Source organism: Hipposideros armiger, unplaced genomic scaffold (genome assembly GCF_001890085.2).
Source record: "Hipposideros armiger isolate ML-2016 unplaced genomic scaffold, ASM189008v1 scaffold_24, whole genome shotgun sequence".
NCBI classification, from domain to species: domain Eukaryota; kingdom Metazoa; phylum Chordata; class Mammalia; order Chiroptera; family Hipposideridae; genus Hipposideros; species Hipposideros armiger.
The window spans coordinates 5,440,994-5,463,599 of NW_017731374.1; the positions used below are offsets into that span (position 1 = coordinate 5,440,994).

The 22,606-nt window shown below is 38.0% G+C and overlaps 1 protein-coding gene across 3 annotated transcripts in view; it reads left to right on the forward strand.

The window, feature by feature from the left end:
- KIAA1958 (KIAA1958 ortholog) overlaps positions 1 to 22,606 on the forward strand; it is a 128,830-nt gene that overhangs the window by 49,561 nt on the left and 56,663 nt on the right. For all 3 annotated transcript variants that reach the window (XM_019635859.1, XM_019635858.1, XM_019635860.1), the window contains one exon: positions 9,195 to 10,389. In XM_019635859.1, the coding sequence (XP_019491404.1) occupies positions 9,219 to 10,389 (1,171 nt within the window). In that variant the 5' untranslated portion in view covers positions 9,195 to 9,218. The remainder of the gene's footprint in view (positions 1 to 9,194; positions 10,390 to 22,606) is intronic.

A 22,606-nucleotide genomic window follows, 5' to 3' on the forward strand; every position in this document is an offset into this window, starting at 1 on the left:
ATATTCCTATAATTACTTTATTTTATTACGTTATTGTTAATCTCTTACTGTCCTAATTTATGAATTAATATCACAGGTGTGTATGTATAGAGAAAACATGGAATATATAGGATTTAGTACTATCTGCAGTTTTAGGCATCCACTGGGGTCTTGGAGCATATCCCTGCAGATAAGGGGGGACCACTGTATTCACGTGATGCTGTCAAAATAAGTGATTCCTGAGTTCATTGCTTTTTAAACGAAACTGAACAAATCATCACTCCTGACCTGTACATTTGCTCTTCCTCTTATGGTATTTATCTTGATTGAGAACAAATCTATCATGGCTCCCAAGATAGAAACCTAGAAATTACCCTAGCCTCTCTTTTCACCCTCATTCCTCAAAAGCAATTCATCACCAATTGCTGCCTGTTGTCTTCTAACAGATCTGCCTTTCTTCCTCTCTTTTTCATCCCCTTGGCCTCTGGTCTAGACTCCTGGAATAGCCTCCTTTGCCCCTTGCTACCTTCTACTCCATCTCAAAAATAACCTTTCTAAAACACGAGTTCGGTCCATGTCTTTTTTCTGATGAAGGCCCTTCACAAAGCAAATTCCAAGCTCTTTGTGGGACACACAGACCATCATGCTTTTGCCCTTGCATTCTTCTTCAGTTTAATCTTTCTAGTCATTCCCATCGTAAACAGCAATCCAGTAATAACTGATGTCCTCCTTGCAGCTGGCTAAAATCATCACACTGTTTCAAGTCACTGTGCATTTGTCTAGAATGCCTTCCCATCTTTTTGGAAGCAGACCCTGACTTTCTTTGCATTCCCTACCCCAAAAGTAGAATCACTAATCATTATCCCCATATCTGAAACATACACTTATATTGTACCATAGTCATTAATGAATTGACTTACATACCATTAAATTCTAAGCTTAAGTCAAGAATTCTAGTCTTCTCTTTATTTTTAGAATTCCTCACACAGTGTGTATTCGTTTTGTAGGGCTGCTTAACAAAGTGCCACAAACTGTGTGGCTTAAAACATCAGAAATTTATTGTCCCTCAGTTCTGGAAGCTAGAAGGCCTACATCAAGGTGTTGGCCAGGACCATGTTCCCTTTGAAACTTGTAGGGGAATCCTTTCTTTCTCTTCTGAGCTTCTAGTGGTTTGCTGGCAATCTTTGGGGGGTTGCTTAGCTTACAGCTGCGTAACTCTAACCTCTGACTTCATTGTCACAGGGCTTTCTCTGTGTGTGTCTGTCTTCACATGGCTGTCTTCTTGTAAGGACACCAATCATATTGTATTAGAGGCCTGCCCTACCTACTTCTACAGTGACCCTGTTTCCAAATAAGTAATATTTTGAAGTACTGGGAGTTAGGACTAAACATATCTTTTGGGGGGTATATAATTCAATCCATATTACAGTGGTTAGCATATAACAGGTACTCAGGTGTTTACTGAATTGAAATGTAGGTGAAATACATGTTATATATTTGTGGTATAGAATTAAATGATTTTTAGGTGTGATTTTTAAACAAAAATTACTAGATACATAGTATCTTTTAGATTCATTTCCAAAAATTATATGATGGATTTGATTACATGGTACTTATGACACTTGAAAATTAATAAATATGCTGTCTTAAAGTGAAAGCAAATATTATGTTCTCTAAATTCTTTATTTGTAAACCCACTTTTAGTGCCTGTACTAATATTTTATGTAATTTACATGTAATTTTTTTTAAACAATGAGTTTAAATTTTAGCACATTTTAGGCCTCAATATTAATAAATACTTTTTCCCTATACTTTAACTGCGTTTTTAGGTAGTATCTTCTTTCTGCACATTATTGTACATTAATTTTGGAACTTTTTTCTTCAAAATTTTTTGGAGCAAAATCCTAGCTGTTTCCATATTTTTCCATATTTAGGCTATACAATAAATTGCATCCTTTAATGGGAATATGAAGAAATTAGGTTTATATGATTTTCTTCTTATATTCTAAGAGTTGTAATTAGTGGGAAAATAAAACAGGAAGTGTATATCATTCTCAATAAATAAGAATAACATACTAACCTTATTTCTAGTTTTTGTTTTTTTTGAGGTGAGCACATCATCCTTTATTTTTTCAATTATTTTTTTTCAGTTACAGTTGACATTCAGTATTATTTTATGTTAGTTTCAGGTGTACAGCACAGTGATTAGACATTTATATAATTTATGCAGTGATCCCTCCAATTAGTACCCACCTGGCACGATATGTAGTTGTTGCAACATTATTGACTATATTCTATATGCTGCACTCTAGTTTTTTGAAGGAGCTATTGCTTCTCATGTTTTGTTGGATTTCCTTTTGTTTCTAACTTAGTTAATCACTGGCCTACTAGTGGAGATATTTTAGACCATACCCAAGTTTCCTTAGGTAGCATTGAAATTTACTTAGGGGAACCTCTGAAAGAAGGTAGCAATGTTGAGTGTGTTTAAGTTTAATGGATACCTTCTCGGTCCCTGCTAAAGCCCTATATTTATATTCCATTAACAATTGATGTAGTCCAATTTATGAAATTTTTTTATGGCTCATGCATTTTGCATCCTAAGAAACTTGTACCACTCCAAGATCACTAAGATATTCTCTCCTCTGATTTCTTCTAGAAGTTTTCTAGTTTTAGATATTAGATTTAGATCTATAATCTATTTTGAGTTTATTTTTATGTGTGGTGTACCTAAAGATTGATTTTTTTTAAAGGGTATCCAGTTGACCCACCCAGCACCATTTGTTGAAAAGATTTTCCTTTCCTGTTGAATTGCCTTAGCACGTTTGTCAAAAATCAATTAATCAAATATGTGTGGATCTGTTTCCAGACACTGACTCAGTTTCATTGATGTCTGCATCTCTTCTTTTGTCAATGCCCCATGATCTTGATTACAGTAGCTTGAAATTATTGTAAGTCTAGAAATCAGGAAGAGTGAGCCCTCTACCTTTATTCTTATTTTTTTAATTTGCCTTAGTTATTTTAGGTCATTTGCATTTCCATACAAATTTTAGAATCAATTGCTTGTCTATTGCTACTAAAATGCCCTGCTGGAATTTGTTTTGAATTGCATTGAATATGTAGATCAACTGAGGAATAATACCACCCTACCAATACTGAATCTGCAGTCCACAAATATGATATATCTCTGTTTATTTAGATCACGTTTAATTGCAGCAGTGTTACGTAGTTTTTAGTATAGAAGTCTTGGACATCTTTTGTTAGACTTATTCCTAGGTGTTTAATATACTTGGCACAATCATAAATAGAATTTTTTAAACTTAATTTTATAATATTTTGTTTCTAGTATAGAAAATAATCGATGTTTAGAATATTGATCTTGTATTCTGTTACTTTGCTAAATTCATTTATGAGTTGTAGCAGTTGTTTTTTTTTTTAATTCTCTGGAATTTTCTACATAAACAGCCATATCATCTATACCAGTTTTACTTCTTATGTTCTAAGTTTTTTACCTTTTATTTATTTCTGTTGCATTATTTCAGTGGCTATGACCTCTGGTACAATGTTGTATAAAAGTGATGCAAGTGGACATTATTCCTGATCTTAGGTGGAAACAGTTCAGTTTTTTGCATTAAGTGTGATATTAGCTGTAGATTTTTCATAGATTCTTTTTATCAGTTTGAGGAAGTTCCTACTATTACTAGTTTGCTAAGAGTTTTTTTATTATCATAAATTGATATTGGATTTTTTCAAATAGTTTGTCTGCATCTATTGAAATGATTGTGTGGTTTTTCTTCTGTGGACTGTTATATTGAATTATATTGATTGATTTTTGCATGTTGCTTGCATTCCTCGGATAAGCCTTATTTGGTGATATTTCATATATTTTTGGATTCAGTTTGCTGATGTTTTGTAAATGATTTTTGCATCAAATGAGGAATATTGAGCTGTAGTTTTCTTTATTGTAGTATTTTGGTCAGGTTTTGGTATTAAGGTTATGCTGGCCTCTTCAAACAGCTAGGTAGTGCTCCCTCCTCCTATTTTTGGAAAATATTTGCATAATATTGGTATTGAATGTGTGCTAAAATTTGCCAGGAAACTCTTTCTTTTGGAAATATTTTTTTAATTAAAAAAATTTTTTTAGAGGGGCGGCCTGGTGGCTCAGTTGTTTAGAGCACGTGCTCTTAACAACAACATTGCCAGTTCAATTCCCGCATGGGATAGTGGGCTGCGGGCCCCCTCTCCCCCCCACACACACACTAGATTGAAATGGGGACTGGACTTGCAGCTGAGCTGCGAGCCCCACAACTAGATTGAAGGACAGTGACTTGACTTGGAGCTGATGGGTCCTGGAAAAAACACAGCTACCCAATTAAAAAAAAAATGTTATAGATATATGGCTACTCAGATTTTCTGTTTCTTTGTATGTATGTCAATTTTGTCATCCATCAGCAATTGAAATTTAGTGTATTAAAACAACAGTAACAACAAAGATTCAGAACCTTTTAAAGTGAGAGACTACAAGGATTGTGGGGCAGATTGTTGTAACTGAAGTCGGGGGAAAGCCAACATAGACTGCTGGTATTTGGCTGGTAACTCGCTTTGTCAGGTTTTGGAAAAATAAGTCTTTTTTATAACTTTTTTGTGTGTCCAGAAGTGTTTCTCATACTTTTGAAAGAAAAGTATTTTCATGAACCTTCTTCATGCCCAGTGCTGGCTTAAGTCATTTTTATCATAATGTTATTTAAATATGTATTAACAGAACTTATGCTTCTAGTTCTGATATAGCTGTAAGCCAAAACAGACATACAAATGCAACTTAAGTAAAACTATCAAATCGACATAATTCACAGGGAGCCAGACTTGAGACAGCATCTTTTAACTGTTATGGAGGCAGTATAGTGTGGTGATTAAGAGCATGGCTTCTGGAGTACAATTGAAGTTCATATTTTTGCTCCACCATTTACTCCATCCACGTGACTTAGTTTACTTATTTATAATATGAGGATAACAGTTTTCCTAACTTACTAGAATTATGATATAATTAGGATTATTGGTTTGTCACATCCTATAACAGTGCTTGACAAACAGTAATTGTTTAATAAATATTAGCTGTAATAATAATTAGTTTTATATTGTTGTTTTACTGAAATCTAATGATCAATGTTGGGTTTAATGGAAGAATGTCTGATTCTATATTTAATGTTTACAATTTTGACTTTAATAATACAAATACTAATCCAGAAAATGTCTCCTTGCCTAAGTTAACATGCAGCGTGGTGATAATAATTTTATAGCTTTGTTTGCTAAATTAGGACAATCAGCTCTCATACTTAATAAACTGTAATAGGTACGACTCCTGATGAAGTGTCACTTGATAACTCTGTAAAACTGAGTATCTAAATCTAGTCATTGTCCATACAGATATGTGAAAATACTATTTGAAGTTACTTTTCAGTTCTTGAAATATAGAAAAAACTTTCTTTTTCAGCATAGAGCTTATCATCCGACTGCCAATGGAAATGAGTAGCTCCTAGAAACTACTTATTCTCAGCATTTTGAAAATACCTTGTCTTGTCATTGATTCTATTATGTATTAAACTTAGAATATACTGTAGTACATTGATAGCTATTCTTTGTCAGTTTGGACTCAGTCCATTTAATTACCCTAAATATCAGCTAATTCTGCTCTCATAACTACCAGTTAACATCAGTTACCTAGTTGAACTATATTAATAGTAATACTGGAAAAATATTTTCATTTTATGGTGCTCGAGAAAACTTTAAGAACCTCTTCATGACATTGCCAGTCAATTTCAGAATGTAATGAAAGCGACTTACAATTATACCTGTTGATTCTTAAAGGTTGGTGGTTATTATTGAAGTGGATAAGCCTGTAACAAAATTTTAAATTTTATCTACTTTGTCTCATTTATTTTAATTATAATTTTTTTCTGACTGTGGGACCTTCAGCAATGGTACTATTTTACTAACTGTGTAGTAGCTTTTACTGGGACACTTACGTTCTTTTGGGTTCCACATGCTCATACAATTTTGTGTTTTGATTCTGCCACAGTTTTACATGTTTGAACAGTTACAACATCTTCATTAAAATAGTGTGCCTTAATGTATATGGATTTCTTTCTATAAACATATTCATTTCAACTCCTTTGTACTTTCTCATTAGCCTGTGACACTTAAAGTGTTATGTTGCTTCACCATTACATATGCCATTTTCATGATGTCAAATGCCTTTCATTTGAAAATTATTAATGCAAAAGAGGTGTTGATATCTGCTAAAAAAAACACAACACGAACAGTTTTCCCAACAAATTGGAAGCTGAGTGATATCACTTTGGGTGATTATGGGCACCAACGTGAGTAGAGATACAGAGGCAAAAGGGGGCTGAAATCACACAGCAATACTTGGATGGAAGGTGATTGTTTAGCCGATTCGTAATATGCTTATATTAATTGTATTTTTTATTATGATCAAAATAAAGACAGTTCTAAACATTTTGACATAGAATTACAGACCTCCCAAGAGTTAATTGGTGGCATCCAATCTGAGAAACAGTTGTGCTGGGATATGGTACAGAGAAAAATGGAGGAATCTGCTCTAAGGTTTCAGAAACCAGAAATGTCTGTATTATTTTTTTGTGTATCAATTAGTAATTGAATTCAGCTGTATGTAATAAAATACTCCAACAACAGTGCTTTAAGCAAGATCGGGGTTCACCTTTCCCTATGTGACAGGGAATCCTAGGCAGTTCAGAGCTGATGCAGTGGCTCCAGGATGTGTCCAGGGACCCAGGCTCCTTTGGGCTAGTCTCTCTCATCCTCAGGCTCTTACTCCATGCTCCCAGGTGGGCCTCTGCTCCAGCCACCATGTTCTTGTCCCAGGCAGGAAGAAAGGGAAGGACAGGGGGCCAAAAGGCAAAAACCAGACAAGCCAGTGTTACAAACCACTGGTCAGAACTGTGTTGCCTGGCCACCCCTATTTCAAGGGAAGCTGGGAAATATCAAAAAACATACAAAACCAGGCCTTCTCTTTTCTCTGCATTTTGTTGTATGAAAGGAATATAAATGAAGTCCATAAATTGTTAGAGTATAAGGACCATACAGTCCTGTCATTTTAGGCTTAGAAATAATTAGTGACTTGTCTAAGGCCACAGACATCAGTTTCAGGACTGGAATTTGAAGCTCCTGGATTTCATACCCTCACTGTTCTTTCCATTTACTGTGCTGCTTCATAAAATCTGGTTGCTCGTGTGTTCCTCTCCTACACAGACAAGACAGCTGTGTTTTGGTTACACCGTTAAGGAGAAAATCCTCTAATCCCTGGAATGATGACAATGAAAAGGATTAGAGGAAATTTCATGTTTCTTATTTGAGGGTCTTATATGTTTAACTTGTGTTGATGGTGCCGCCAGTATTTATATGTTCATTCATTCCTTCTTCATTCATTTATTCAGCAGCAACAATAGATTATAAGATCTGAAGAGCAGTACCACGTCTTACTAATTTCTGTGTCCACAAGTAGGTCCTCATTGATGAATAAATAATTATATCATAGTTTTTGTCCTGAGGGAATCCTCAGTCAAGTCTGGGAGATAGACAAGAATGTTAAGGATAACAGTATAGCCAAAGCAAAGTTTCTTGAGACCATGGAGGTGCAGGTGAAGAGAGTCTAAATAAATCTCTGAGGCTGAAAGAGGGTCTGGAAAGATTTCAATAAGAGATGGTCCCAAGTTCGGTCTTGAAGGGGTTTTTCAGATGAAGAAAGAGCAGTGCTGCATATCAAGCCAAAGAACGTGTTTTCAGAGGCCCAGTGGGGGTGAGAAACTGTATTTAAAGAAGATCATGAGAAATGTGGGAAAAGTCCGTGATAGTAGGAAATGAGGCTTGACAGGTTGACCCTGGCCGTGACCCCATCACAGAGGCCTCAACAACATGTTAAAGGACTTGAATTTTTTACCTAACTGCTGATGGGATGCCGTGGAAGCGGTATGCAGGTGGGCAATGGAGGCTCAGATCACCTGGTGTTGCAGTTAGATCTTGGCACCTTAGCACAGAGCCCATGTCCTTCCAGGTGAAAGGCACCTCTAGTCACCCAAGCTGCAGATTACCAGGACAAGCTAAACCATCAAGGTCCCTTGTTCCTCCTGCCCAGTTCTCCCCAGGATCTCCCCTGTGGCAGAGCCATACTTGGCCTTTGTACTCACGTGCAGACTACACATGCCCCATTTCACTTTGCCTGCCCATCGTGTTGTCTTCGCTCTTATCCTGTCAAAGACCCATAACAAGTGCTGCTTTTTGACCTCTGCCCAATAAACAAGGATTTACTCCTATTTGGTAGTTGGTTATCGTTGGGTGTATAGGAACTGCAGATGGTGAAATACACCAGACACACCTTTTACCTCTAATAGTGACATGAGAGGCAGTTTTGTAGGCATTTCAGACAGCAGGGAGTTGGGCAGCCTGCCCTTAAGATTTGGTTAGAGTGCTGGCACCCGGCCTACCTATCCTCCCTTCAGTCTGCTGCCTGCCTGTGCCCACAACCCCGGCAGGAACCCTCGGGTGGCTCTCCTCCCAATCTGTTCTCCCTTCTCTGCTAAAGACTTTTCTTTCCCACTTCCCAGATGTAGCCCCTCATTGTCTCCTTGGACTCTCAGTTGCATCATCTGTTGTCTGGTAGCCACCTAAGGATTGTCTTCCCCTCCCTGACATCTGTCCTAAAACAGATGTAAGCCTTTTTGGCTCTCCTCTAGTCACGAAGTTTCTGATGGTGGAGGATGAAGTTGTAAGTGCATCCTGTTTGTTAATACACACATTTTATTATTCAGGGGCTGACCTGAACTTCTTTCTTTGTGACTTTGGATGTAAAATGTACCATGAAAAATGCTCACCTCTTTTTTATTGGTTGTTGTTTTTTTCTTTCTTTCCTCTTTTTTCTTACGCAGGCATTATTATAACAATAAAGGAAACTAATAAAAAATTTCTCAAATCTCACAACCATAAAGCATCAGCTATTTTTGCTGTACAAGTACATGTATTTTCTTCCAGTACCTGCCCATATGCAGTGATATTAACTAGATACAGTTTTGAAGTGCATTTATTTTTTTTATGCTACATGATGATCATAGCAAGGAAATTGAATTGAGATATAGGAATATCTTGGGTAATAATGGCTTCTTATTTTGATTATTTCCCTTTAGGAAAGACACTGCTGATCCTGTAACATGGAGGATTGCCTTCATACCTCATCTGAGAATCTGTCCAAATTGGTCAGCTGGGCCCACAGCCATGGGACTATTTGCAGCCTTATTCCTAACCTGAAACACTTGCTTTCGGAAGGTTCCCATGGGAACCTGACAGCAATGTGGGGCTGTAGTGCTGGCCATGCTTATCACTGGCCACTGACAGCTACTTGCAGAGCTGGGTCTCAAGAAAGGGTCTGTTTCCAGGATAACAGAAGTTTTAACTCTGATAGTCCCAGTATAATCGGAGTGCCCTCTGAGACACAAACTAGCCCAGTTGAAAGGTACCCTGGGAGACCAGTGAAAGCGAAGCTAGACTGTAATCGGACCAGAGACTCTTGTGACTTCTCTTATTGCAGTGAGCCCTCTGAACTGGATGAAGCTGTTGAAGAATATGAAGATGAAAACACCCTGTTTGACATGGTTTGTGAGTCCTCTGTTACAGATGAGGATAGTGACTTTGAACCTCAAACCCAAAGGCCTCAAAGCATTGCTCGAAAAAGGCCTGGAATAGTTCCATCTTCTCTTCATTCAAGCTCCCAGGCTCAGATGGTTGATGAATGCAGCAATGATGTCATCATCAAGAAGATCAAACAAGAGATTCCTGAAGATTATTACATTGTGGCAAATGCAGAGCTGACTGGAGGAGTAGATGGACCAGCCCTATCCTTGACTCAGATGGCAAAACCCAAGCCTCAGACTCATGCTGGTCCCTCCTGTGTAGGGTCTGCTAAGCTGATTCCCCATGTATCATCTGCCATCAGCACAGAGCTAGACCCACATGGTATGTCTGCATCCCCCTCTGTGATGTCCAGACCAGTTGTCCAGAAGACTGCTAGGGCATCTCTGGCTTCACCAAACAGAGGGCCCCCTGGTGCCCATGGCCCCAACCAGCAGGTGGCCATACAGATGCCTGTCAGCACATCCCATCCTAACAAACAGATCAGCATCCCTTTGTCTGCCCTGCAGCTGCCTGGACAGGATGAGCAAGTTGCTTCTGAAGAGTTCCTGCCCCATCTGCCCAGCCAGGTCTCCTCCTGTGAGGTAGCCCTTTCTCCCTCAGTTAACACAGAGCCAGAAGTGAGCTCCAGTCAGCAGCAGCCCCCACTTGCTTCAACCATAACCACTGAGGCCATGGCACAGTGCATACCAGGTATGGCATGTGAGGCGACAGTGAGTCCCTCATCCACGTACATCAGAGAATTCCGCGCCGTCAACACTTCTAAAACCATTGGCTCAGTTTGCTATAATTCAGGCCTTTATTATTTTAAGAAAGATAGAAATAGTGAAATGTATTACATCCAGGTGCTACTATAAAGGAAATTCTGAATTGAGGCCATCCATCCAGTTGATGTATCTCAAGGCTGAGGGGACAGCTGTAGGATTGTGCTGTTGATAGTGCGTGGCTAGATTTAACGTTTGTATCTGATCTTAAGCTGAATTTTTATATAGTTATTTTTGAAAACATTTTCATGCTGCCCTATTAGTTTCAAGGTATTTGGTTGCTGTTTGAAACCAAAATGATGTTGGGTTAGGCATATCAGTAGACCTAATGTTTTTCCATTATTTATTTGTCTGAATCAGCTTGGCATTTGTGTTGTTTTATTTGGTGCGGCAGTTAAAACAAGTTTTAAGAAAAGCAACAAATCTTTCTAAAAGAAGCATTTGATCTCTCAAAATTTAAAAGAATCAGAGAGCTTGGATTTCTGGACTACATGAGTCTAACTGGAATGGATCGAGAGGAGGAGAGGAAAATAATTATATGAGGCCCCTATCTGTAATTCTAACATTCTAATGTTCTGTAATTTTAACATTCAGTACTTCTTTAACCTGGGCTATTATTATATGAAGGAGGTTTGGATGTCATGCTCTTAGGTTTATGATTCAAGTCTAATAGGTCAGAAGTTGGAAACATAGACAAGTATGAAGAGACATGCAGAGGACATAGAAAGAAGAAATTTGTGGCACATTTTGGTTTCATTTTAGTCCCTCTCAAGAAAGTCATGTATTTTAGGAAAAGCTTCCTAGAAGAAGCCTGAGGTACCTATGCCTTTACTCCATAACTTCCTAGAATTAAGTGGCTTTACAAAATGCTTTTCCAATGTTAGTGTCGACCTTAAGATCCCCAAAGGAAACCTTTGGATTATGATTTTTCTAACACAGTCATGGTATTATAATAAAATATACAATTGAAAATAGTCACATCTTGATTCAAAATTATGCTTTTCAGTTTATTTTCATTTCATTTTCAAATAATAGCTTTCTTGAGATATAATTCACATACGATGAAAGTCACTCTTTTAAAATGTACAAATTCCATGGTTTTTAGTATATTCACAGACTTGTGCAACAATCACCACTGTCTAACTTCAAAACATTTTCATCACCCCAGAAAGAAACCCCACGCCCATTAACAGTCACTCTTCCCCTCCTTCCAGCCCCTGTCAACCAAATAATCTACTTTCTGTCTCTATGGATTTGCCTATTTCTGTACATTTCATGTAAATGGAGTCATGCAGCCTTTTGTGACGGCCTTCTTGCAATTACCATACTTTTTTTAAGGTTAAGCTATGTTGTAGTGTATACCAGCAGTTCTTGCCTTTTTATTGCCGAGTAATATTTCATTATATGGGTAATGCCATATTCTGTTTTTTTCTTTCATCAGTTGATGGCATTTAGGTTGTTTTTATTTGGGGGCTATTATGAATAATGCTGTTAATAATGTTTGAGTACAGCTGTTTATGTGGATATGTATTTTTGTTTCACTTGGGCAATAACCTAGAAGTGGAATTGCTGGATCATATGGTAACTCTATGTTCAACTTTTTGAGGAGCTTCCAAACTGTTTTCCAAAGCAGCTCCACCATTTTCCAGTCTTACCAGCATTGTAAATGTTCCTTTCTTCACATGCTCAACAATACTTGTTATTTTCTATTTTTTTTTAAAAATCATAGCTATCCTTTTGGGGGTGTGAAGTAATATCCCATTATGGTTTTGATTTATATTACCCCAATAACTAATGTTGTTGATTTTTTTTTCATGTGCTTGCTGGCCATTTGTATATCTTCTTTTGAGAAATTCAAAATCCTTTGCCCATTTTCTAATTAGGTTGTCTTTTTATTAGTAAGTTGTATGAGCTCTTTATACATCCTCATTATAAGTCCCTTATTAGATATATGATTGATAAATATTTTCTCCCATTCCATGGGTTGTTCCTCCTTCCCTCCCTTTCTTTCTTTCTTTGCTAAACTAAATATGAGTATCTTACTATATAACTATTTTGGAGAAGAAATTCAGCATATTGGAAAAAATATTTTAATCTTTTTTGTTGTTGTATAGATTACATTTTCTTAGGTTTTTTTCCTTCTCTCAATGAAATTGCACTTTTTATGACAGCTGTAAAAAGCAAGCATGGCCAAGGATGGCACATAACATATACAGTCATAAACTATGATTTGGCTTTATTCTCACAGGAAAGGTAGGTTTAGCTTGGAGATGACCTTCAAGAAAAACAGTATTGAAGAACTGGTCATGGGAGTTTCCTAAGAATGATCCTGCTATTTTGTTCCATTGCTCTGTGGAAGGATATTATATTGCTAAGATATTATTAGCTTTAGAGAATCACTATTTGGATTGGAAACATCAATGTGACAATTAAAAATCTGATTGATATTTTTCTATTGGGAAATATATATAAAGATAACTTACAATTTACCTTTGTTGCACAGAACCCAAACTATGCTTTGTGCTATAAAAATTTTATTTATTTGTTTTTATATATTTACTTACAGGAAATAGCTGTACCCTTAAAAGTTTTACTTATTTGTTTTGTATATTTGTTTACAGTAAATAGTCTTTATTGTAAACATACATAGATTTTTTTTTTGGTTTTTAATTTATAATCCAGCACATCCAAATGTATGTGAGTGAATATGTACAGATGGACTTTACATAGTTAATATGTAAAGCATACTTGGGACTAAGCAAAGAGGAGAGGTTCTGAAAGAAATAGCTGAAAGCAGAATCAGGTACATTTAAAAATGGATGCTGTATAAGTCTTTATCAAATGGAATCTTTATCAAATCATTGTAGAAATACTACATATCTTTGAATAATTTTTTTTTAAGATTTGTTTTAAAATTGGGGAATTGGGGGAGGGGAACAGACAAGTTGCTGTCCTCTCACTCCTCAGTCCAGCTGCGGAGGACGTCGCCTCACTGGCCCATGTTGGCATCATCATTGTACTCTTCCCAGGTGAGGCAGATCGGTTGCCGGCCATTGGACAACCGCTCACGGCAGCTCTTGGCGGCTCACGGTAGCTTATTGCAGCCCACTGCAGTTTCACTGCAGCCTACGCCGTCACCGGCGACCCATAGCAGCCCAGCTCCAGGTCAAGCTGTTGTTCACCATCTTAGCTGTAGAGGGTGCAGCATCACTGGACCTCATGTGGGATCTGAACCGGGGCCCTGCTGCTCAGAGCTGGCGTCCCAAGCCAACTCTTAACCAACGCACCACTCAGCCGGCCCTGAATAATATTTTTGAAATAAATAATTTGACAAGTGACTGTTGAGTCAGCCAGAAACAAAGAGAAATTGTTCCATTTTGTTTGTTTTGATGCCATTTAAATTCTATTCCCCCAGTGGAAAATCATCCTTATTTCTGTTCAGAACTAGACTCACAAAGTTATAAAATGTTAATCAAGGTGTGGATAAAATTATTATTTTCATGTCAGTTCTGTCATACTGCTCAACCCAAATCTTAGCAAATAGTAACAAGTAAAGAGGACATACATTATTAGAAGAATTGACGATCTCCCAGCAGCTTAGATTCTGTTAGTTTTTAAGGTTTTTAATTTGGACATTTGACATAATTTTAAATCTCTATTACACCGTGAGTCGGGTTTTTATGTGTATATTTCTTAAATATGCATATATAAACACCAGTTCCTATGATTTTGTGCAGAGACCACTCTTATTAATCAGCTCCTATATCAAGTTTTATGGTAGCAAGCAAACAACTTTTGCTCATCAGATTTGTAATATATATGTGTTTTCTTTTGAAAATATGCATTTTTATCTTTCTCTAATAGATTCATATATATCTTTATATATTAGAAATATTAACTCATAGTTGATCAGGTATATTGGAAATACATATCATTAATAAATATATTGCCCACTTTACCATTAACCTTTAATTTTGTTGATGGCATTTTTTTTCTTTAGAATGTTTCAATATCCAAACGTTTTTTTTTTTTTAAAGATTGTTATTGGGGAATTGGGGGATGGGAACAGCGCTGGGGAATGGGGGGAAGGGGAACAGACAAGTTGCTGTTGTTTTGTTCTTCAGTCTAGTTGTGGAAGACATTGCTTCACTGGCCCAAGTTGGCACCATCATTGCACTCTTCCCGGGCGAGGCACATCAGTCGCCAGCTTCTGGACAGCCGCTCACTGCAGCTGCTGGCCACTCACACTGGCTGCTGGCTACTACACACGGTAACCCATGGCAACCCACTGCCACAGGGGCTGCAGCCTACGCTGTCGCCAGCGACTCACAGCAGCCCAGCTCCAGGTTGAGCTATTGTTCAGCATCTTAGCTGTGGAGGGTAGTGTCACTGGCCCTCATATGTGGGATCCGAACCGAGGCCCTCTGGCATCCCAAGCCAGTTCTTAACCATCGCACCACTCGGCCGGCCCCAAACTTTTTTTTTTTTTTCAATTCAATTTAACAAGTTAAACAAAAATAAAAATAATTCACTCATTTGTTCCAACCTCTGCCCCCTACCTCTGGCAGCCACCATTCTGTTCTCTGCATCTATGAGCTCGTTTTATTTTTTCTTGGTATAGATTCCACATGTAAGAGAGATCATATGGTATTTGTCTTTCTCTGACTTACTTCGTTTAGCTTAATGCCCTTGAGGTCTATCCATGTTCTCAAAAATAGCAAGATTTCATTTCTTTTTTATGTCTGAATAATATTTCATTGTGTATATATATTATATACACATATATATCTTATATAATATATATATGTATATTACGAAATATACATATATATATATCATATGTCTATTGATGGATGAATGGACCAAGAAGATGTGAGATAGATAGATGGATAGATATCTATATATATCGATATATATAGATATAGATAGATATAGATATCACCCAACAATAGACATTGTTTTCATATGTTGGCTATTGTAAATAATGCTGTAATGAACATGGGGGTACATCTATCTTTTTGAATTAGCATTTTCATTTTCTTTGGATAAATACCCAGAAGTGGAATTGCTGAATCAGATGGTAGTTCTATTTTTAAGTTTTTAAGAAACCTCCCTACTGTTTTCCATAGTGGCTGTACCAGTTTACATTGCACAAGGTTTCCCTTTGCGCTACATCCTCACCAACGCTTGTTATTTCTCATCTTTTTTACAATAGCCATTCTGATAGGTGTGAGGTGATACCTCACTGTGGCTTTGATTTACATTTCCCTGATAATTAATGATATCAAGCATCTTTTCATGTACCTGTTAGCTATCTGTATGTCTTCTTTCGGAAAATGTCTGTTCAGATTTTTTATCCATTTTTTTAACTCAGATTTTTTGTTTCTTTGTTATCGAATTGTGGTATTTTTTGAAGTGTGGATTTTCTTAAGGCTATTCTTTCTACCTCTGTCTTTCTAGCTAGTTAGCTATCATCTTTTCTGCCTTGGGTATTTTGCTTAAAAAGTTCTTTCCCTACCTTGAAGGAGAGAAATATTTACCTATATTTTCCTCTGGTTCTTTTATGGTTTTCTTTTCCTCTCCTCCCATTCTGTCTTCTTTTTTTTTTTTTCCACATTTAACTCTACAATTAAAATATATTTGGGAGTGGAACCTCACTTCATTGTTTTTGCAGATAGTCAAATGTTCCAGCATCATTTATTGAATAATTCTTAATTTCCACTAACTTGATTTATGTACATTTTGTTTATAATTGGGTCTATTTTTAGATTTTGAACTCTCTTTTTATTGATTTCTTATTTTTTTCTTCTAAGTTTTACTATTTGATTATATTTTATATAAAACAAAATACATTCAGAGAAAAAGAGGGGTTAGTCTAAAGCATTTAATAGAATACTTTTTGAAAAACTACTCATGTAAAATTGAGCTCAGTGACCTTTTAAAAATTGAGTCATTCATTAGAGCAGCGGTTCTCAACCTTTCACAGGGGTTGCCTAAGACCATCGGAAAACACATATTTTCGATGGTCTTAGGAACCGAGACACCGCTCCTCTATCCGTCTCCAGGCCCACATGCAGATACGCCCACATACGAGTACCTGGCGACCCCTGTAAAAGGGTCGTTCCACCCCCAAAGGGGTCGCGACCCACAGGTTGAGAACCGCTGCATTAGAGCATCAAGCCCTCACCCTGGAAATAGTATTGAAATCAGTCCTACATAGACCACACAGCTGAGTGTGAGTAGGGTGGGAGTGTTCTTCCCAGGACATACTGGATTCTATTCTTGAAAAGGGCAGCAAACCAGAGATACCTATTACTATTTCTGTGGGTATTTTTTTTTGGTAACATTTAGTTATTTTACGTGGGCAGATAGGAGTTGTTTATATGTCATTCAAAGATATAATATACTAGAACAGTTTTCAAATATAAGGGATACAGATAGTTATAAATGTGTATGCTTGTGTGTGTGTGTGTGTCTCTGTGTGTATGTGTGTGTATACATGCATACACACATGTTATTTGCTATATTTCCTTATTCCATAAGAAATATATGCCTCTTCTTGCAAGATGGAACAAGACTAAATTTGTTTTCTTAGGCATGCCCTTTCCTGTACCTTCCTGCAGGAAGACCTGAGACATAAATTCTGAAGGGTAAGAGAGGCAAAGTAAAAGCTCAGTCTCAGTTTATGCCATCATTCCCTTCCTTATCATAACGGGGTCCTCATCTGAGGATTGATATGGTCGTAGGCAGTGCTGGGCATTGAGATAGTAGAGTCCGGCCATGCACAGTGTGGAATCAGACATGCCTCGGTTGATTCCCAGCCCTCCCTCCTGTTGGCCTTGTGACTTTAGTTAAGTCATTTCTTTTCTGAGACTCAGTTTCCTCATTTGCAAAGTAATGATAATAATGCCTGGTTTATATAACACATTTTGTTTATAACTGGGTTTATGTCTAGATTTTCAGTTCTGTTTTTATTATTTCTTTACCTTTTTTCTTCTAATTTTTACTATTTGATTATATTTTATACAAAACAAAATGCATTCAGAGGAAAACGAGGGATGTAGTTTAAAACCAAATGTAAAAATATAGGTAAAGCACGAAAGACTGTACCTGACGTATGATAAACATGTAATGAATAGTAGTTTCTACCATTATTATTTTTACTTTCATTATCATCATCATTGTTGACATTATTAGATTGTGCTCAATACTCTTAAATAGTGAAGTAGATTTCAATTTAATGCAGTTACACCCATTCATCCACTAAAATAGGGTCCGTGGACTGGTATCATGTGGGAGCTTATTAGAAGTGCAGAATTTGGGCGGCTGGTTAGCTCATTTGGTTAGAGAGCAGTGCTCATAACACCAAGGTTGCCGGCTCGATCCCCACATGGGCCACTGAGCTGCACCCTATACAACTAGATTGAAACAATTACTCAACTTGGAGCTGATGGGTCCTGGAAAAACACACTAAAAAAAAAAAGTGCTGAATTTCAGGCTGTTCCCCAGATCCCCAGAATCAGAATCTGCATTTTAACAAGCTCTCCAGGTAACTTGTATGCACATGGAAGCTTGAGAAGCAGCGCTCTGAGGAATGCAGGATCCACGTTCTAGGGCACATTGTTCTTTCATCTGGCCACCCAGCAACTCTGAACACTTCCTGTGTGAGAGAATTCCCTCCTTTATACATCTGCACGTCCCCACTAGGTTCAGAGGTTTTATTCCCCCAGATTCTTTGTTTAAAACAGTGAAAGCCCAGTCGAGCTAGTTTAGGCAGAAAAAGAATTTAATAAAGGCCACAGAATTTCCTGGAACACCAGGAAACTTGCTTTCCAAGCTTATCTTTCAGGGAGGGCACAGTCTTGTGACCTTAGGCTTTGCCAGCCTGCCAGTCAAACGCACGCACACCAGATTCTAATCAGAAGTACCTGGAAGAATCTGTTTTGGTAAATGACAGCTTCTAGAGGCTGCAGGCGCAGCCCTCCAATGGTAAGTATTATAGTTCCAGTGTTAGAGGTCCAAGCTGGAGTTTTGGTAGCTAGGTTGTCTACCAGAACAAATCTGTGATATGGTCAGAGCATTATTTGTAGACACCTCCAAGTCTGAGTTACACTAGTAAATTCTGTGGCCCTTATTAAATTGTTTTTCTGCCTGAACTAGCTAGACTGGACTTTCATTGTTTTAAACAAAGAATCTGGAGGACTATAACCTCTGAACCTAGGAAACCTCTCCTAGGTGTTGCATGAAAAATAACATAGTTTCCTTTTTGCCACTAGGTTTGTATTTTCAGCTAAATAACATTCCCTTGGTGAGTAACCACTGATGCCCCATATTGTGTGCTATCTTGGTGTACAAGCTACACAAGCAACCCATAGGATGGTGAGGGGTAGAGATAGCTTCTACTCACACTAAACCTCCCTTCCCTTCTCAGTGGGATTTTTTGCTGAAATATGTCCATTGAGGAGAGTGGTTGGCCCTATAGGTTACACATTCCCTGAACCTAGAATGGGAGAAGGAGGTATGTAGTGCCTTTGCTTTAAAGCCCAGGGCTTTAAGGGCAGTTCTACAAAGTAAGAGAAGTCCCAGTTGGAACTCCTTATCACCATGTTGAATGTTTATTAAAAAGTTAATTTTAAATTATTAGTTTTCCCTTAGGTGTATTTTTTTTCCATGTCAGCTCACATGATACCATTTCCTGAAATGATCTATTTTATTTCTTTACCATTTCTCAATTTGAACTCTTGTGACAAGGGATTGAAGAGCAAAATCACCAGGAGGTAGCCCAAATGAGGAGAATATTCGGCATTTGGACACTGGCATTTGGTGTTGCCCCCTATGCTTCTTTTCTTCCTTTTTACCTTCCATTTCTTTTTCTCCTTGCATAATGTCACCCTTGAATTGCAATTGGTAATGGTGGTAATATGGAAAGTTTGCTAAGATCTGGTGACTGTTAGGCCGATTTCTTAGAAGAAAGTTAATGGACTAGATGCTTACCTAGTTCACTTATGTTCCCCTTCTCTAGTAATACTGAGGGAGACTTTGCTGGAGCTGGAGGCTTTAATGGAACTACACAGCACCCTCCTCTTCAACCCCAGTGCCTTGCACATAGTACGCATATGGCCATCATGTTGATAAATAATCAATAACAAGAACATATCCTAGGGAAAAATTATGTACCTGGGCCCGGGAGTTCCCAGGACTCACTGCTTGATGTTAGCAACGCCATCTAAAAGCAGTAACCTTGTTTCATTCCTCCACTCACCTGATGGGGCAGTGAAGAAATCAGTCCTTCCTGCCCTCCCCCCGCCCACTGTGCTATGGGACATGCATGTCCATAGAAGAGAGAGCAAGTCAAAACCTTGATGAAATTACAGATCCCTAATGTGTTACCGAACACTGTGAACTCTTCCATATCTGTACTGTCAGCACCCCTTCCCATAGCCCTTTTGAAGGCTGCCTTCCATCCCTCTGCTGAGTATCGCAAGGTCTCATTTTTTCTCTACTTGAAGATCAGCAGCTGTTGACTCTCCTACTTGGGTGTCAGGATCTTTTCTCCCCAAAATGTCAGTGTCGTAAAGCCCTTCCTCCCCCCATCAATCACAGGGCAATTCTGAGTGATGGTGGGGGTTATCTTAGGTATAGTAGAAAGCCTGTAATCATGATGCATTTAAGGATCTGGGGTGGTGGTCCCCAGACCCTGGCTGGTCAGCACCCTCCATCTTCCTTCCTGCGGTGCATTTCTTAGAAAAGAGAAAGCCTTGGGTTTTTTTGGGGGTTTTTTTTTTTAATTGGGGAATTCGGGGTATGGGAACAGTGCTGGGGAATTGGGGGAAGGGAACAGACAAGTTGCTGTTGTTTTTGTTCTTCAGTCTAGTTGTGGAGGACGTTGCTTCACTGGCCCAAGTTGGCACCATCATTGCGCTCTTCCTGGGCGAGGCAAATCAGTCGCCAGCCTCTGGACGGCCGCTCACTGCGGCTGCTGGCCGCTCATGCTGGCTGCTGGCTACATGCGGTAGCCCATGGCAAGCCACTGCCACAGGGGCTGCAGCCTACGCCGTCGCCGGCGACTCACGGCAGCCCAGCTCCAGGTTGAGCTGTTGTTCAGCATCTTAACTGTAGAGGGCAGTGTCACTGGCCCTCATATGTGGGATCCGAACCGGGGTCCTCTGGCGTCCCAAGCCAGTTCTTAACCATCGCGCCACTCGGCCGGCCCAGAAAGCCTTGGTTTTAAATTAGCAGTTTTTAGCCTTGTTTTCTACACTGGCAGAGAGGTATGGGGAGGGGATATGTGATTAAGTACAGTCATTCTGTTAAAAAAGGAAAAAGAATTGAGTGCGTGTCTTTTCGAAGTATTTAGGTTTTTACAAAGACATTTTTACCAAGGTGATAATGAAAACCCATTATAACTTATGTGACATATAATATATAACTTACACCTCTTATTATAAAGCTGTAGTAATTAAAATGGAATGGTCTGACAGAAAGATAGACAAATAGAGAGCCCAGAAACATACATACACATACGCGGGAGCTATATGTGAAAGAGATGTCATCACAAATCCATGGGAGGAAGACGAACCAGTCAGTGAAAGGTATTGGACAGCTGGTCACCCATGTGGAACAAAATAAAATTAGATTCTTACCTCACATCAGACATGAAAGCAGATCTCATTGGAAGAGCTAAACATAGAGATATAAAACTTAAAACTGTTTGACAGAAATATTGCAAAATGGCTGTAGTATCGGGATGAGTTTTTTAAACATGACACAAAAAAGCACAAACCATAAAGGAAAAAATGAAAATACTGACAGCCTTAAAATAAAAATCTTAGTTGGGACAGGGGATGTCATAAACAAAGTTAAAAGATAAGCAACAGTCTGTGAAATTATTTTAATGTGCATAACCAGAAATAGTCATATCCAGAATATGTAAAGAGTTGCCACAAATCATCAGGGGAAAGGTCAAATAATCCAGTAGGGAAATGAGCAAAGGAAATGAAGAAGCACTTCTAATAAGAGGAAACCCATATAGTTAGTAAACACATGAAAAATGCTCAACCTCACTGGTTATCAGGGGAATGCAAATTCAAACAATAAGGAACCATCAGAAAGGCAAAAGTTGTTAATTTTAACTATTCTAAGTGTTATTGAAAGTATGGGAAAATAGGAACATGTTGGAGGTAATATAAATTGGTACAACCACTTTGGAGGGCCATTTACAGTATCTAATCAAGTTAAAGATGTGCGTATTATACAACCTAGGGTTTCTGTTTCTAGGCTTCTGCCCTAGAGAAACTTCCATATATATATGTGTGTGTGTGTGTGTGTGTGTGTGTGTGTGTGTATATGTATATGTATATATATATATGTATGGTTTTTTTTCCCTCAAAAATAAAAATGTACACAGGTGTACCTTGTAACTTTGTAGTAAACAAGGGAAAAAAAATCCGTTAACCTCAATGTCTGTCAATAGAGAAATAGATAAATTGTGATATATTTTTCAGTGGAATATATGCATCAGCCAGAACTGCATTTATTAATATACATAAATCTTAAAAATCATAGTTGCAGATTAATAGAGTACCATACCTTAGAAAAAAACAAAAAAAAACATTACTATGTACTGTTTTATGTTACACATACACACACACAACACACATAAACATGGACTGAAAGGAGACACCAGATACATAATAGTGATTACTTTGGGGGAGGAGGAGGAATTGGAACAGGTGCACAGGAAACTTGAACTGTACCTGTAACATTTTCTTTTTAAAACATGTAAAAAAATATGACAAAGTATTAACATGTGTTCAGTTGGAATTACAGGAACATGAGTTTGTGTTATATAAGAGGCAGTATAAGCTCAATCCTTAATTATGGAAACCTGGACACAGAATTGCCTGGATTCAAACCCCAGCTCTGCCCCTTGTTTTCTGGGTGGCTTTGGCAAATTACTAAACCTCTCTGTGGCTTAGCTTTCTCATCTGTAAAATGAAGAAAATAATGTATCTATATCATAGGGTTGATATTAGGATTAAATTAATTTACACACAGGGCCGGCCGAGTGGCTCAGTTGGTTAAGAGCTCGCTCAAGAGTTTGAGCTCTGAGCAACAGCGGTTCGAGTCCAGCCCGAGCTGAGCAG